Below are 16,272 nucleotides of genomic sequence, written 5' to 3'. Positions count from 1 at the left end.
GTGATTTGGCGCTATATAAAAAAAAAATTGAATTGAATTGAATTGAAAGTTGTACAGGCTTTAGTGTCCCAACTTTTTTATGTGTTGCAGGCCTGAAATGCAACAATGCATGTTTTTTAAATTGACCACACAAAACATGAAAATCTTGGGTTCGTATTAACAGCAATGACATAAAAGTAAATGAAAGTAAATGTAAGGATAATTGTTTTGTTTGGTGTTTTATTTTTTTCATTTTGCATTTTCCATATTGTCCCAACTTTTTGCAATACACACACATGGTCGCACGCGCAGGTACATGCATGCACACACGCACACACGCACGCACACACACACACACATGCAAGGTAATGGTTTGTTTGTTTCCTGCCCATCTTCATGTTTCCTTATTTTCGCAGTAATATCTTAGTCACTGGTTTCAATTCATCACCATCAACTGTTTGATTAGGTTTGAATGCCTGATTGTGGTCAAACCAGAACATGCAGAAACTCTGGTCCAACACGTCATTATTTAGTCACTAAATGTGTTGGCACTGGTTGCAGATCCGGTTTGTTTATAAAAGTTCATCTTAGCAGTACTGAGGTTGTACTTTTATCAGTCATTATTCAATCAATCAATCAATCAACTTTTTTCTTGTATAGCGCCAAATCACAACAAACAGTTGCCCCAAGGCGCTCCACATTGCAAGGCAAGGCCATACAATAATTATGAAACACAGTCTACGTCTAAAGCAACATAACCAAGGGATGGTCCAGGGTCACCCGATCCAGCCCTAACTATAAGCCTTAGCGAAAAGGAAAGTTTAAGCCTAATCTTAAAAGTAGAGAGGGTATCTGTCTCCCTGATCTGAATTGGGAGCTGGTTCCACAGGAGAGGAGCCTGAAAGCTGAAGGCTCTGCCTCCCATTCTACTCTTACAAACCCTAGGAACTACAAGTAAGCCCGCAGTCTGAGAGCGAAGCGCTCTAATGGGGTAATATGGTACTACGAGGTCCCTAAGATAAGATGGGACCTGATTATTCAAAACCTTATAAGTAAGAAGAAGAATTTTAAATTCTATTCTAGCATTAACAGGAAGCCAATGAAGGGAGGCCAACACGGGTGAGATATGCTCTCTCCTGCTAGTCCCCGTCAGTACTCTAGCTGCAGCATTCTGAACCAACTGAAGGCTTTTTAGGGAACTTTTAGGACAACCTGATAATAATGAATTACAATAGTCCAGCCTAGAGGAAATAAATGCATGAATTAGTTTTTCAGCATCACTCTGAGACAAGACCTTTCTGATTTTAGAGATATTGCGTAAATGCAAAAAGGCAGTCCTACATATTTGTTTAATATGCGCTTTGAATGACATATCCTCATCAAAAATAACTCCAAGATTTCTCACAGTATTACTAGAGATCAGGGAAATGCCATCCAGAGTAACGATCTGGTTAGACACCATGCTTCTAAGATTTGTGGGGCCAAGTACAATAACTTCAGTTTTATCTGAGTTTAAAAGCAGGAAATTAGAGGTCATCCATGTCTTTATGTCTGTAAGACAATCCTGCAGTTTAGCTAATTGGTGCGTATCCTCTGGCTTCATGGATAGATAAAGCTGGGTATCATCTGCGTAACAATGAAAATTTAAGCAATACCGTCTAATAATACTGCCCAAGGGAAGCATGTATAAAGTGAATAAAATTGGTCCTAGCACAGAACCTTGTGGAACTCCATAATTAACTTTAGTCTGTGAAGAAGATTCCCCATTTACATGAACAAACTGTAATCTATTAGACAAATATGATTCAAACCACCGCAGCGCAATGCCTTTAATACCTATGACATGCTCTAATCTCTGTAATAAAATTTTATGGTCAACAGTATCAAAAGCAGCACTGAGGTCCAACAGAACAAGCACAGAGATAAGTCCACTGTCCGAAGCCATAAGAAGATCATTTGTAACCTTCACTAATGCTGTTTCTGTACTATGATGAATTCTAAAACCTGACTGAAACTCTTCAAATAGACCATTCCTCTGCAGGTGATCAGTTAGCTGTTTTACAACTACCCTCTCAAGAATCTTTGAGAGAAAAGGAAGGTTGGAGATTGGTCTATAATTAGCTAAGATAGCTGGGTCAAGTGATGGCTTCTTAAGTAATGGTTTAATTACTGCCACCTTAAAGGCCTGTGGTACATAACCAACTAACAAAGATAGATTGATCATATTTAAGATTGAAGCATTAAATAATGGTAGGACTTCATTCATAATCAAAGATTATCATTATATTTTTATCTTTATCTTTTATGGAGAGAAAAGTTGTTTTTCACACTAACAGACTTTCACACCTCTACGCTTCCCGTTACAACCACTCTGACCTCTTGACCAGCTACAATCAAGCCCTTGGGGATTTGAACACACTTCCTCTCATGGTAATAAGAGTGATGCGACTACACTCTCACTTCACTCATGCAGTTTTTTTTTTTTTTGTTTGTTTGTTTTGTCTGTTTTAAGAACAAAATTCAGGATTACTGACAAACCTATAGAGCAGTTTTCAGCTTAATGGAGAAGTGGGCATGGGCGAATGGGTGAATCCAGCAAACTTTCATTTTTGTCAGCAATGCCCGTGAGAGCATTTTGAAAATAGCATTTGCTATTTTGCTTATTAAGAATGACTTTATTAAAGTATCTCTCTAATTTGAGTTCTTTGACAGAGGTATGCACTCCATTGTGTTAAGCCTCTACTGTACTCTACTTTTTTTTAAAGATATTGTAAAACTTGCACAGTACCCAGCTTCATCTGTGTGAAGAACAAATAAGCGGACATTAAGTGGACATTAATTGGCTAATCATTGGCTAATTTTGCAGAACCTCGGGATAAAAACAGTTTTTAGACAGTCAAGACTACAAATAAATTACAGCACTCATAGAGTGCTCTTGTGTTTTTGTTTTAAAAGCTTTTAACCAGTGTATTTAGATTATTTTTTAATGCCCTGTGGTTGCCAAGTTTTAAGCACATTTTCTTATTGGTATGCACTCCCTGAGTGCTGTAGTATATTTATAGCTTAAAAGCACCACAATGAGGCTTTGATTCCAGCAGTGTGCTTAAAGTCTTTCCACACCCAGTAGTTCCCAATTTCCGTGAGAGAGATGAATGCCTATTTTCTGATTGTTGAACAAATCTACTAAAACTCAAATAACAAGGTCACACTACCACACCACCATACATTATGACCTGTGAATGTACTTAAAGTTACAGGATGCATGAAATGAGCATGTCTTTCATTAAACTGGTATCCACCAAGGCCACTGCGTTTTGTTAAAGAATATTGTTTAAAACTTGCAGAGTGTGGTCACATGTAATGCTTAACAGAGAAGAATCATGCATACAGTTTAAAGTGTGTTTTTTCCTCAATATTATAAATGTCCTTATTAATACTGTAAGAGTTGTTACACTTTTGTCCCTCTGCCATATTCTGTTTGAAAAGTTTTTCAAGGAAAGCCTTCCCCCTGCTGTTGAAAAATTGGTACTCAGCATACAGCCTCTGTAGCCTAGAACTTTAAAATTTAATGTAAAAATGAGGTTTCAGCAACGTCAGCCACTTCATCCCTACAGAGACAGAGACGTTAGATATGGCAAAGGAGCACAAATTGAATTCAACATCTTTATGTACAATGTTTTGCCTTCAAAATGACAGAAACTGCTATACAAATCATTCAGTTTATTTCATTTCATATAACTGATCAATTTTTTCTTAATAAAACAAAACATCAATGCAATAACTATACTGTGGTACAAGACAAGAGAAAATAAGAATGTGTAAAAACACACACACAAAGAAAGAGAGCGAGAGAGAAATTCTTATAAACAGATGAAAAGCTTAATATAAAAAAACACATCTTGAACATAATAGGTAGGAAAAAAATTTAAGATACACACTAGGGAAGTAAACACCAGTCTGTGATGTTCCAGCTTAAGTCCTCAGTGTCCTCTCACCACATGCGCACACACATGCACGCACACACACGAGCATCATTTTATCAGTATGTCCATCAGGAAAATATGAATCCTATTCAAGGAGGTGAATCCCAGCTTCTGTGGTAGATGATGGAACAGTGTAGGAAACCACTGATTAAGAACCGTGAGGCCATTTTAGGTGTTGAGCCATGGGTCATGAGAGAATCACCGCGTCAGTCAGCCTCAGTGGGCCTTAAAAAAAATAAATAAAAAAATAACCACGATGGCTAATGAACCAGATGAAAATTATCCTAACATTCACAGTGCTGAATGATTTGTTCCTGTCTGCAGTCTTTGCTCCATCATTGATAACAAAATGCATGCAGGACCGAAGGCTTCATTACACAAGAAGTACAGAGTGAGAGTTCGGATTTCATGAAAATTCTCGAAATGCGAGACAAAACCCTGCTACTCTGCGTGTGCAACTAAATGCAATATGAATATCCGAAGCAACAGGTTCTTCTGTCAGAATATAAAAAAAAATGTCTTCTATACTCATGTTCTCACTGAACGCTCTGCACATTCTGAGCATCATGCATCACTAGTAAGAAGCCGTGCACTGTTTACAGTGGGGGGCGGGGCGGGGTCATTCATCAGTATATCACTGAGGTCCATCTTAGTGGTCTAAAGTGCATAGTGTGCCATTCATCAGAAGCATATGAGATGCAGCAGAGTTTTGTCTCAAAGATCAGTCACATACATATTGAACTGTAAAAAAAAAAAAAAAGTGTCTTTTCTTTTTTTTTTGAAGTCCCAGTCTGATAGTTCAGAGCAGAAAAATGGCTTTAAACAGTCGACACATTATTTTACGTACATTGTATTTGAAATTCTGAGTTCATTTGAATTGTAAATTTTGGTTGATCAAATTTACTAACAACCTATGTCTTTAAATTGAGCAAATGCATATAGCCTGTGGTGCTGGTTGCCTTAAATTCTCAACCTTTTCACTTTTACAGTGGATGTTTGCAAATGGCTTCTTTTTGCAAACAGATGGATGGATGAGCATGATGCAAGAAGGAAGAAGGTGATGGCGCGTGTGTGACATCCTCACTGTGAAACCTAGTGCATTAGTCCAACTCATACATTTTCCACCAACTAATTACTTCAAAAACATTTAATTAACTCAAAATGTTCAACAACCCCATAAATTCAGGTGCCAAACCCACCTTACAAAATAATGACTGCAAGGCCCACGGCCAATATACAAGTTCATTTTACTTAAAGCTGCAGTGTGTAGGATTTCGGAGTGTTTATCAGCATGACTGGAATACAGCATCCATAACCATCTGTTCATCAGTGTATAAGTTACCCACAACAAGGGATCCATGTATTTTCATGATGTAGATATGAAGGGGCCCTTCATATCTACATGGGAGCGGGCCCCCTCACAGAGGCTGCCATGTTGATACGGTAGCCCTTCATATTTGGCACATACTGTAGCTTTAATTGGTTTGAAGTGATTGGTTAGCTCAAAACTTTGGAGCTAGACTAAGCTGTGAGGTTTTACAGTGCTGTGATGATCCACTCGTCCCATCACCAAAGGCGATGGGGTCTGCTCATGGCTGTTTTTGGATTTGCTGCTGTGAGACACTAAATCAAACCACAGTTATAAGTCTGTATTGTTCACAGCACACTCGGTGCTTCTGTTCTGGGTTTTGCTGAGACAAAGAAGCCTTTATTGTCTGTGCGTGTCGAGCCGCTGGATCAGTTTCACTGCACTTTAGCAGAAGCTGGTGGAGTTTTAAATCAAACTTCAAACATCACATGTATTTGTCTCCTCATCTGTCTGTGAGATGACAATTCAAGTTTTCCACAGCTTGAGTGAGGCTGCTGGAGCAGATTTAGCACAAACCAGGAATAAAATGGCGATAAGTGAATGGCAAACCTGACTGATTCTTTGGAATCTTTCTTTCAATTCTAATGCATTTGGCTTTTGAAATATTTATGGAAACTTGGTACAATTTGTAGTAAAATAACATCAACTGCCCCTCAAATCAATTTGCAAATGACATTCAGTATGCACAGAGCACCTTGTGATTGAAAAGACAGTTCATACTTTTTTCTCTTTTTTGCCTGTTTGAAGCATTGCCTCTGTGAGATTGCAGTTTTGTTCTCAAAGGGGTCATATTTTGCACAAATAGATTCCATCTACCTTCTTCGTTGTCTTTCGGCTGTTCCCGTTAGGGGTCGCCACAGCAGATCAATCGTTTCCATCTCACCCTGTCCTCTGTATCTTCCTCTGTCACACCAACCACCTGCATGTCCTCTCTCAGCACATCCATGAGTTAAATATGGTGCAGGTTTCCTGTTAAACATCTTCAAAGTCCCACAATTCCATGACTATACATGGAGAAGCCCCCCCCCCCCCCCCCCTTCCCTTCTCTAAATAAAAATTCAAGGCTGCAACTGCTCATTTAAGTTTATATCTGGCACCCACTGAACCAGAGTGCAGTCTGGGCAATGTGCCATGTGGACTGTTCAGCCTGTATATTGTTCCTGTCACCCCTGCCTGCAGAGAGTGTGGCAGGAAGCAGCAACTTTATACTTAATAGCTATGTATGATTTCCAGGTGTTTATTTGCAGAAACTGAAGCTAGCACATGCAGAACAGTGGCTTCTGACCTGGTTCTTTCTGTGTGGACTTTATATGTCCTCCTCATGTTTGCGTGCAGTCCTTCTGGGTGCTCCAACATTTTCCCATTTCCAAAGACATCCAGGTTAAGTGACCTGATGACTCTGAATAAGTTTGACTGTCTACAGTATATGTGTCAGCCCTGTGATAGACTTGTGGCCTGTCCAGGGTGAGCACTACCTCTCATATCTACGTGGGAATGGGCCCCGTCAGAGAGGCCGCCATGATGCACTGCCAGGTTAATACAGTGGTTCAAAAGGGACATGCTTACTGGGCCTTTATGGCACTAGCAAAAGACTGAAGGGGAAAAAAACAATAGCGATCAGTGGTTGCTCCCCTATACACTGTTGCTCGTGCAGGCTAACAGGAATGAGAAACCTAATTTTATTTAAATGGAGGATCTGCAATCTCACCACTAGATGACAGGAAATATTACACACGGTAGCTTTCAAGCAACAGTTGCAGATATTTCTTTAACAACTATAAATTTTTGTTGTTTTTTTTAAAGGAAGAATTTGGAGTTTAACATTGAATATCTGGACACTGTGCATCCTGTATTAGCTTATTGTAAAGCTGCATAATATGACCCCTTTAAGATGGACAGGTTACCCGGCACCTCATAGACACATTAATGCCATTGTGAATCAAAAGTTCATCTGTGTAGCAAACAGAAAAACAGACATAAAAAAACTCAGATCTCTAAAAACACTTGTGTCCAACTCATGTCTAAAGAACAGAGAACACATCTGTAAATATACTGCAAGTAAATACATGAGCAAAGTAACAATCAGATATCAAAATGTGACACAGTGTGGTAACATGCACAGCGTGGAGGAAAAAAACAAAAGTCAAAACCAAGTTTCTTGTCTTCCTGAACTAGTATCTGAGTAAAACAGTGACAGTGTCTTGATCAGCAGTGTCTCTGATTGATTTATTGAACTGTCTCTAACCCAGTATGTCATGATGGGCTGCACTCCACCACGCCTGTACTGATATTCTTTGTCCTGTAGTCTGTACTCTTCAGTCCAAACTCAAAGTGAGCAGAGATGCTGCAACTGATAATGGTGTTTCTGTGCTCGTTTGTCTCCAGGACTGCTGTTGAATCTCACAGGCAGATTTTTAAAAGTGATATGTTGCAAGTGGTGGAAGTGAGGCAGTTTTCTCATATAGTGAGGTGTCTGAAAAGCACATTCATCCAACATTTCCTCAGCGTGGCGCTCTTCTCACTGGCATCTTCTTCTTCCGTGGTTTGTATGAGGTTGGGTGAAAAAGAACTGACCAACAGACCATCACTGACAAAAGTCAAGGCATGAAATAAACACAATAACAAGAGGAGTTATTTAAGGAGATGAAAAGGTCACCTCCTCCTTTCTCCTTGCATCCTGCTTCCTCCTCGGTCCCGAGATACAGTGGAGGATGTGCAGTCAGCGTGTCAGAAAAAGTAAGATGCAGTCATTTGGCAGTACGTGTGTGCAAAGGGAGTGTGGCAGATTTGTGCATCTGAGAGACAGAGAATTGTCTGTGCACAAAGTGACCAGCAGGAGGCGATGCACCATCGGGGGGGGGAGGACAGCGTGAGTGAACACATTTACCGTCCGCAGGAAAGTGGCGTGTGCCACTCTGCCCTCCCTTCACTCTCCTTTACTGTTGTTCGGAGTCTGTTACTTTAGACAAATGCCTCAGACTTGGTGCCGTTCATCTTCGCAAATATCTTGGGATCCTTGTCTTCCTCCTCTCTGAGGCGCTGGAGGCGGCGGCTGTGAAACAGCAGGTAGCCAGGTAGACAGAATCCCAGCATGCTCAGCACCAACAAACCCACATTCACCTAGAAATATAAAGGGAGACACACACGTTCTGGTGAATATGGTTCCTCTTTTCTCATTTCCTCAACATCTGCACTTGTTCGCTCACTAATCAGTTCCGTCTTTGTGTTGTCTTACCCACAGCGGGTCTCCCTCCAGAGGTCCCACCATAGCAAGGAAGAGAGGCTGCTGCAGCAAGGCGAACAAAGCGCTGATCAGAGACTGCATTCCTGTCAAGGTGCCAAACTGAGCGGACGGGAACCTGCAGCAGACAGCCAATCAAATATGAAACTCCTGTGTGGGCTGAAGGTGCAGTGATGATCATGGGTGATGAACAGCAGAGGTTGTGGCATTATGTCCACTTTTGGAGTGTTGTTATGCTGTTACAGTATGTCAGATGTACTCACACAGCAGCGTAAAGACCACCAACTGCAGAATGGATGAAGCCTCTGACAACAGTGTGGAGCACAAAGGACAGAATCTAAAAATTGGTAGAAAAAACAGAAATTTACATGAAGCACCATTTTACATTTCTTTGGGCCATTTTAATTTTTAATTTCAAAATCCTTGCATAACATGCAGTGAACATAACATGCAGTCTCCAGCAGGTGTCAATAAATGCTCAAAAATAATCAGGAGCTGCAGTGCTGTCTGAATTTGGACATTATGTCCATCTCTCTCTCTCTTCCTCTGCAGTGTTATCACTCCTTACACAACAACATTAGCAAATACAACAACCTCCATCTTTAAAACACATCTGCACATTCATCAGAAATAACATCATATTGCATAATTCAGCAATGAGTTCAACAGTTTGTATGCATGCATACCTGCAGAGGGAGGTTAGGGATGATGCTTGTAACTCCAAACCCAACCAGGAGAAAGTTGGTGAAGATGAAAGCTCTGGTGGCGTTGATGATTTTCTGAATCCGTTTGTCAGGACGGCGAGGCTCACCAGGCTCTCTAATGGAAGAGAATAGAATGAACACTTTTTTCCTCTATACAAAAGCCCGTTCTCACTTTCCCAGATACGCCTCCTGGAAGGTCACTCTTTCAAAACCTTGACTGAAGTTCCGTTATCATCACAGATATGCAAAAAGTCGCGGTCTATAACCAAGACAAACCGGTGTGTAAAGATTACAGTTGCCCAATCGAGCACACATTGGGCCTCATGTATCAACGTTGCATACGGCGATATTTGATCATGTATGGGGTGTACGCCAAAACGGCTGCGCTACTTGGCATGTATCAATGTGGTCGTTGGCGTACGCTGCGCTGAAAATATACACCAGGTCGAGAGGTGGCGTAAATTATACACCAAAATGAACCAGCGCTGGAATCCACATAAAAATGAAGATGATCAACATGATAAACAGTGCCATTATACAAATCAATGCATATGTTACATAAATAACACTTTCCTGATTATACTACATAATAATCAATACAAATCCCGCCTTTGCGGGATTGTTATGGAGCACGATCCGTGGCCACAGCGCTGACTGCAAAGAAAGCGCTGCTCGCCTTTTTCTCCAGACTTCGAGCCTGGAGCCAGAGCAGCGCTGAGCTTAACTTCATGTGGCGTGATCGTTTTAGACTATGAAATTGATAATAACAACTGTAGTTTTGTCATTCCCTTAATTCGCCCATGCTGCAACCAGGTTTTGTCGTCTCCATTCGGTTGTCACAATAAAATAAATGCAGAAATACATTTAAAAAATAAAGAAATCTGACAGATTAGGCGTGTCTTATTAATTGAGCGAGCAAATATCCACATGTCAAGAATTATTGACATGTGAAAAGAGAATACAGTGGTCCCTCGCTATAACGCCATTCACCTGTCGTGGCCTCGGAGTCTCGCGGAGTATTTAGTCCAATTTTGCATGCCTTTTTTTAGTGTTCTGTGTTCTGCGTATCTGTTTATAAGAATCTTGTTGCCTAGAAGAGAAAAGAGCGCCAACAACTACTCATAACTGTGTTTGTCACACGGAAACAAACACCTGCTGCAGCCAGGTGTGAGTGGAAAAAGGCGCAGCGCCAGGACGCAGAAGCCTGATCTGTGAAATACTGGTGAGTCACTATTAATAATTTCTTATGTGTCCGACCTCGTTCCTTGATCGTTAAAATTAATTCATTAGTTCTAAATGCCATCATAATTATTTATAGGAAAACGTTCTATTTTTATTTCTCAAACAAATGTTTGGGCCTGAAAACAGTTTGGTATTATTTTCCTACTAAGGTTTGAACTTTGAGAGTGTTTACACACGAGAGAAAAGTGAGAAAATGTTCATGCCTGATTGAGAACGTGTATAAACTGTGTAGTGAGGGGTTTTACAGCTTTGAAACGTCTATAATAATTGTAAAAATAACGCTGACTACGTCGCGGTTTCGCGTATTACGGGCTATTTTTTAGAACGTAACTCCAGCGATTAATGAGGGACCACTGTAACACTTTATTGATTATATACTACAAAACAACTGATACGATGGCCATTTTTGACGCTCTATTGGCACGCGTCGTGATTGGTGGAGTTCTTTTTCATTGCCGTCTTCCCGGCTTCCATGTCGTAAAATGAGGGTGTGTCTGAAGTGGAGTCAAGATCACGTCAGGCGTACGCCAGAAATGGGCAGGTGCGCACTGCTTGATACATGTCACGGCGACTTTGGTGTATTTCAAGTTTACGCCGTAAATTTACACCACAAGTGCACAACATTGATACATGAAGCCCATTGTGACATTACTTGCACAATGTGGCAGGTGCATAAACAACATTAGCACGCCCTAAGTATAATAGCACCCCACAGCTCTTCTGGAAAACTTCCTGGTGATGTCACAGCATCGACAACATTACTGGCTCCTGGGAAATGAAAGGAATGATCAAAGTATGTTAAAGTTTGTGACGGGGGAATAAAATCCCACCACGACAGAATGACAGAACATTCCAGTTCATCAGTGATGCTAAGTTTTTCAAGGTTTCAAATCATGACCTTCTGAGACACATACCCATGAAAATGTGAAAAGGGCTTAAATTAAAAAAATAAATTTCACTGTTCACATTTTCCCCCCATTCAGGCTTGGGTGTGATCTTCTCACCTCTTGACTACCTTCTCAGCTGCATCCTCGCAGTCTTTGAGTCTCCAGTCCATAACGTATCCAATGACTGGAGAGGTGACCAGACACAGAAGCTGCAGCACACCGAAGATGGACGTGTAGATGCTCACTGTGAGATATACAGCAATAATTACATTTCTATACTCTGAGGTTTTATGAACAGTTCAGAGGCGGGTTCAGGTGAAACCTAATGAACACAAGCACATATTTACGGCACATGTCATCCTTGCATGCAACAGATGAAGAGAACAGACAGCTGTGATCACAGCCGCAGGGTGTAGACGGATAGATAAGTTTGCACTGGGGTATCTTACCCACTTCCATCCTTTCCACTGTAACAGCAGCAGGAAGCCAGCATGACAGCAAAAGAGAGCAAAAGACACCAAAAGAAAAGGAAAGACAAGACAGGAGTTAACAACAAATGCTGACAGTTTAGCAAAGCACAAAGCGACTGAGGGATCCATTGTTCGCTTTCACCAAGTCTGACAGAGGGAAATACAGCCAAGGTGGAAATAAATCCTTGAATAGCATGACTAATAAAAAAAATTATGCCTCTGCTAAAATTGTCCATTGGTACTCAGGACTGTGTGGAGCCCGTTTCTACTCAGTATATTCTGAGATGTGCTGCGGCGCCCATTAGCACCTCTAACAGGATGAGTGGCAGCGATATGTTATGATACTGAAACTCAAATTTGTGAATACATTTAAATTCATGAATAATCGGGTTAGCTTTCCCTTTAAAATTTAAAAAAATACACAGACTGACTCATATATTATTATTTTAAACTGATTTTTAGTGGAATTTTTCATTGTTGACCCCCCCCCCCTTTTTTTTTAAAGAATGTGTTGCATGAGTGCTTTAAGATCACAGAAGCAAATAATTGTCATGAATTGCTGTTCAACACAAACACACACACACACACACACACACACACACACACAGGCACGCCAAACTTCATACATACATACACACCTGTGTCGATGTTTCTGTCTGTCAGGGATTCCAGGATGGTGTTCATGGCACCCATGTAAAAGATGAGGCGGAGTTGGGTCACACACATGGTGATGAGGCTCAGCAAGAAGATGGGGCTAGACATGCTCTTCATGAACGACTGAGCTGCAGAGGAAACAGCAGTAGTCATTAGATTCATGGTCACAAAGTTACATAAATCTACACTCTAAAAAAAAGTAGCTTAGAAAACTTAAAAAATGTAATGCAACTGTCTGTACAGACATTATGAATTTTCACAACTTAAGGACGTGTTGAATTAATTTTGATTAAAAAGTTTGCTCAAACTGCTATGTTACATATGAACTAAGAATTTTGAAACCAATGTACAATAGCTAGTTCACTTTTTCACACCATCAACGTCTGGATGGATGGATGAACATGGACCTCAGTCTATCAGGCTCCTGTAGATCAAGTGGCAGAGCAGGTTCACCACAAGATTGGTGACTAATCCTGTCTGTGAAAATGTCCTTGAGCCAAACACTAGACACCAAACCCTCCTGGTTCAAACCTCATAAAATTCAAGTAAGTTATGATCAGAAAGTAATTCAAACAAACTGCAGTACCATCAAAGCTTATTTTTCAACAAACCTAATAGTTGGCAGGGGTGGTGTCCAAGTGGTTAGTGTGCCTAGCTTCAGTGCAGAAGGTTCCTCGATCAAGCCCCACCCCTTTTTATCCATGTAAGTTGGAGTTGTGTCAGGAAGGACATCCAACCTAACACCTGTACCAAATCAACTTGGATCTGTTGTGGCGACCTTAAGTTAAAACAAGGGAGCAACCGAAGGGACTGACTTCTATTATTCATGTAAATACATTGAACTTGCCAAATGTGAGTTGTTGTCACAACTTTAAGTTGGTCAGATGTAACAAGGCAACTTGAGCAAATACTTTAATCAAAGCTGATGCAACTAATATCAATAAGTTGAGAAAATTTTAAATATCTGTGCGTTTAGTTTTTACATTTTTTCCCCTCTTTTTTACATGGTACATGGTGCCCCAGACCATTTTCTCTTCAAATTTATTTTTTAACAATAACTTCCCAACTGCACTTGCAGTTTCAACTGGTGTTTCATTACACTGTCCTCACAAACTGTTTCAACACTGCAGCAGTGAATCTTCATGACTACATGTCCAAACCTGCCTCGCTGTATCAGGATTTGTGTCACTTCTTTTACTGAAATCTACATTCACATAATAGAAAACAATACCCATGTGTATCCTCTCTATAGTGAGACAAGTGTTAAGTGGACAAGAGACCTGAATATATAGTGGCCCTTAAATTCTGATGTGGCATTACGTATCGTGGCAGAATCCAGCTAACCCGGAAAAAAGTTAAACATTAATCAAATGTAAATATAAATGGCAATGGATGAAACTAACCATGTAGTGAAACACTAGACAAACATAACAATGACTGGTGCACAGATGGAGCTGCGTTTAATTACGTACCAGCAACAAAGTGCATCAACCCAAGACTTAATTTAAGAAATTCTTTTCGGGCACGTCGTGCTTGTAATGTTTTACAAGCACTATCAGACATAGTTTGAATGCTTGGTAAGATGCAAATGTGTCCCTATGATCAAAATAACATGTAAGTACTTATTATTACACCTGCATTGATTATGCCATAATTAACTACAATGTAGAGTGTAAAACCAACCAAAACACTAATAGGATCAAGAATCAAAAGAGTTGAAGAAGCACCTTTCAGATACAATATGGATGTATGTTTATTTTGATGTGGTTAAAAAAGTGAAGATTATGAAAATACAAGCTGTACATCACACCACAATTTTTTTTCATTGTTTTTCTTAGGATGGTCTTAGGACCACCTCTGTGTCTAGGGTATTTCTGGGCACAAACTTGAATATCTGGTTTTAAAGGTAGTTTTTCTAAGAAAAATGTTTGTTCTGATTCTACGCTTCATTTGGCTCCAATCCACCAAGAAGGCAGGGGAGAAGATCCCCGCTGAGGGTGCCTGACCATCAGTGATGCCGGTAAACGCGTTACTTAGTAACGCGTTACTTAGTAACGCGTTACTCTAATCTGACCACTTCTTTTAGTAACGAGTAATCTAACGCGTTAATCTTTCCAAGTCAGTAATCAGATTAAAGTTACTTCTCCATGTCACTGTGCGTTACTATTATTTTTCATTGTGGGTCGATAGCAGCATTAAACTTGGTCTGTGGGCAGGAGGTCGGGTTCGAGTGAACGTCCCACTTTAAGCGAGCTGTGAGCTTTTCATCCATGGTTTTTTGCAGCTGCTCGACTCGTCCTCACCTCTTAAAGCGCGGTGATCAGCACACCTGCACTGAGCTTTACGAAGACATTTTTATACTTTTTTCCTCCTTTATTTATAATTCTGAGCTGAGCCGCTCCGTATCGTCTCGTTAAAAACAGCTGATCCTCCGCGACGCGTCAACAACTAACACTATTTTCCACTCAAATGCACCTAAACTCTCTTTCTGAGGACCACATGATGTGAAAACGCAATAAAACTTTCTTACCTGTAAATCTGGTCCTGTTTTCTGCATAAATAAATGTTATCCATTCTTTGTGCTCAAACGCCAAAGCAGGGGCGAATCCAGATGGGATGGGGGTGTGGGGCAGGGATGTGCCCCCCCCCCACAACACCCCTAGATTAAAGGTCCAGTTTTGAAGCCGTTTTTTACTACAACTACTAATATTGCTTAAAATAATAATAATTTCGACAAGTAAAATGTTTAGAGAGAATTTAAATGTTAGAAAAATGTTAGAATTTAATAGTTACATTTATAAACAATGTAGGTTTGAAATTGCAAGTTTTACTGTTACAGTGCTGTCAACAGTTAAATATGAGGTCAAGAAAGAGGTCTTTATTTTACTTTTTATAAAACAAGTATTTATTTTCATTGAAGTGAAGAAAGGGTGACTATAAAGTGAGTTTTGGCAAAACAGGTATCATTGTCATGTTGACGTGGGTTGTTGTCGGCAGCTGGGGAAAGTAACTAAAAAAGTAACTAGTAATCTAACTTAGTTACTTTTACAATTGAGTAATCAGTAAAGTAACTAAGTTACTTTTTCAAGGAGTAATCAGTAATCAGTAATTGGATTACTTTTTCAAAGTAACTGTGGCAACACTGCTGACCATGGAGGGAGAACCAAATGTTGCTAGAGGGGATCTGGAAAGTGTGGTCAGGCCTGGAGGTGGAGGAGTGAACACTGAGGATTCACTGGGACATTCAGACTCTATATCTACAGGTCTTACATACAGAGCCTAATGTTTGATGAGTTTCTGACCCAAGAGGTGATGAGCATTGGGGAGATGTAATTTCCCCAATGCTACTGTAGTGGGATTTTCAGTATTTTCTTAAAATTAATAGCCTACATTTTAAAGTCAGGTCTTTTGTTTCTTTACCCTACATATTTACATTTTCACTGAAAAACTTTTTTTTTGCATTAATTTCCTCAAATGCTGTGTATGTGGAATATTCTGGATGTTTTGTAGAGGCGCACTATATTAAAAATTCAAATTTGTGCATCTTTGCACACCACGCTGAACTTCTCACAAGCAGCCAATTACTATAGCGTAAGCATGTGGCCGCGCTTACAAAAGAGACGTTCATACTGATAACACGTGTTAGAATTTCAAAATAGTGTAGCATATGAGTTCCCTGTGAATTAAAAAAAGAAGAACCCTCTGTAGAGAAATCTCAGATTTCAAATAAAGAGCTGAAATAC

General features: G+C 40.1%; 1 protein-coding gene across 2 annotated transcripts in view; it reads right to left on the bottom strand.

Annotated features, from left to right (window-relative positions):
* Positions 1–5,740: 5,740 nt before the first annotated feature.
* Positions 5,741–16,272, bottom strand: part of LOC117508126 (large neutral amino acids transporter small subunit 4-like) — a 48,126-nt gene continuing 37,594 nt past the window's right edge. The window contains exons 8-15 of one of the 2 annotated variants that reach the window (XM_034167782.1): positions 12,514–12,657; positions 11,855–11,872; positions 11,523–11,649; positions 9,259–9,391; positions 8,836–8,909; positions 8,567–8,690; positions 6,272–8,451; positions 5,741–6,147 (exon numbers count right to left, since the gene is read on the bottom strand). In XM_034167782.1, coding sequence (XP_034023673.1) covers positions 8,293–8,451; positions 8,567–8,690; positions 8,836–8,909; positions 9,259–9,391; positions 11,523–11,649; positions 11,855–11,872; positions 12,514–12,657 — 779 coding nt within the window. In that variant the 3' untranslated portion in view covers positions 5,741–6,147; positions 6,272–8,292. The remainder of the gene's footprint in view (positions 6,148–6,271; positions 8,452–8,566; positions 8,691–8,835; positions 8,910–9,258; positions 9,392–11,522; positions 11,650–11,854; positions 11,873–12,513; positions 12,658–16,272) is intronic. The other variant, XM_034167784.1, reaches the window with a different exon arrangement.

The sequence above is a fragment of the Thalassophryne amazonica genome, chromosome 4 (genome assembly GCF_902500255.1).
Source record: "Thalassophryne amazonica chromosome 4, fThaAma1.1, whole genome shotgun sequence".
NCBI lineage: Eukaryota > Metazoa > Chordata > Actinopteri > Batrachoidiformes > Batrachoididae > Thalassophryne > Thalassophryne amazonica.
The sequence above is the reverse complement of the archived record's forward strand: the minus strand, read 5'-3'. Positions and strand labels throughout refer to the sequence as shown.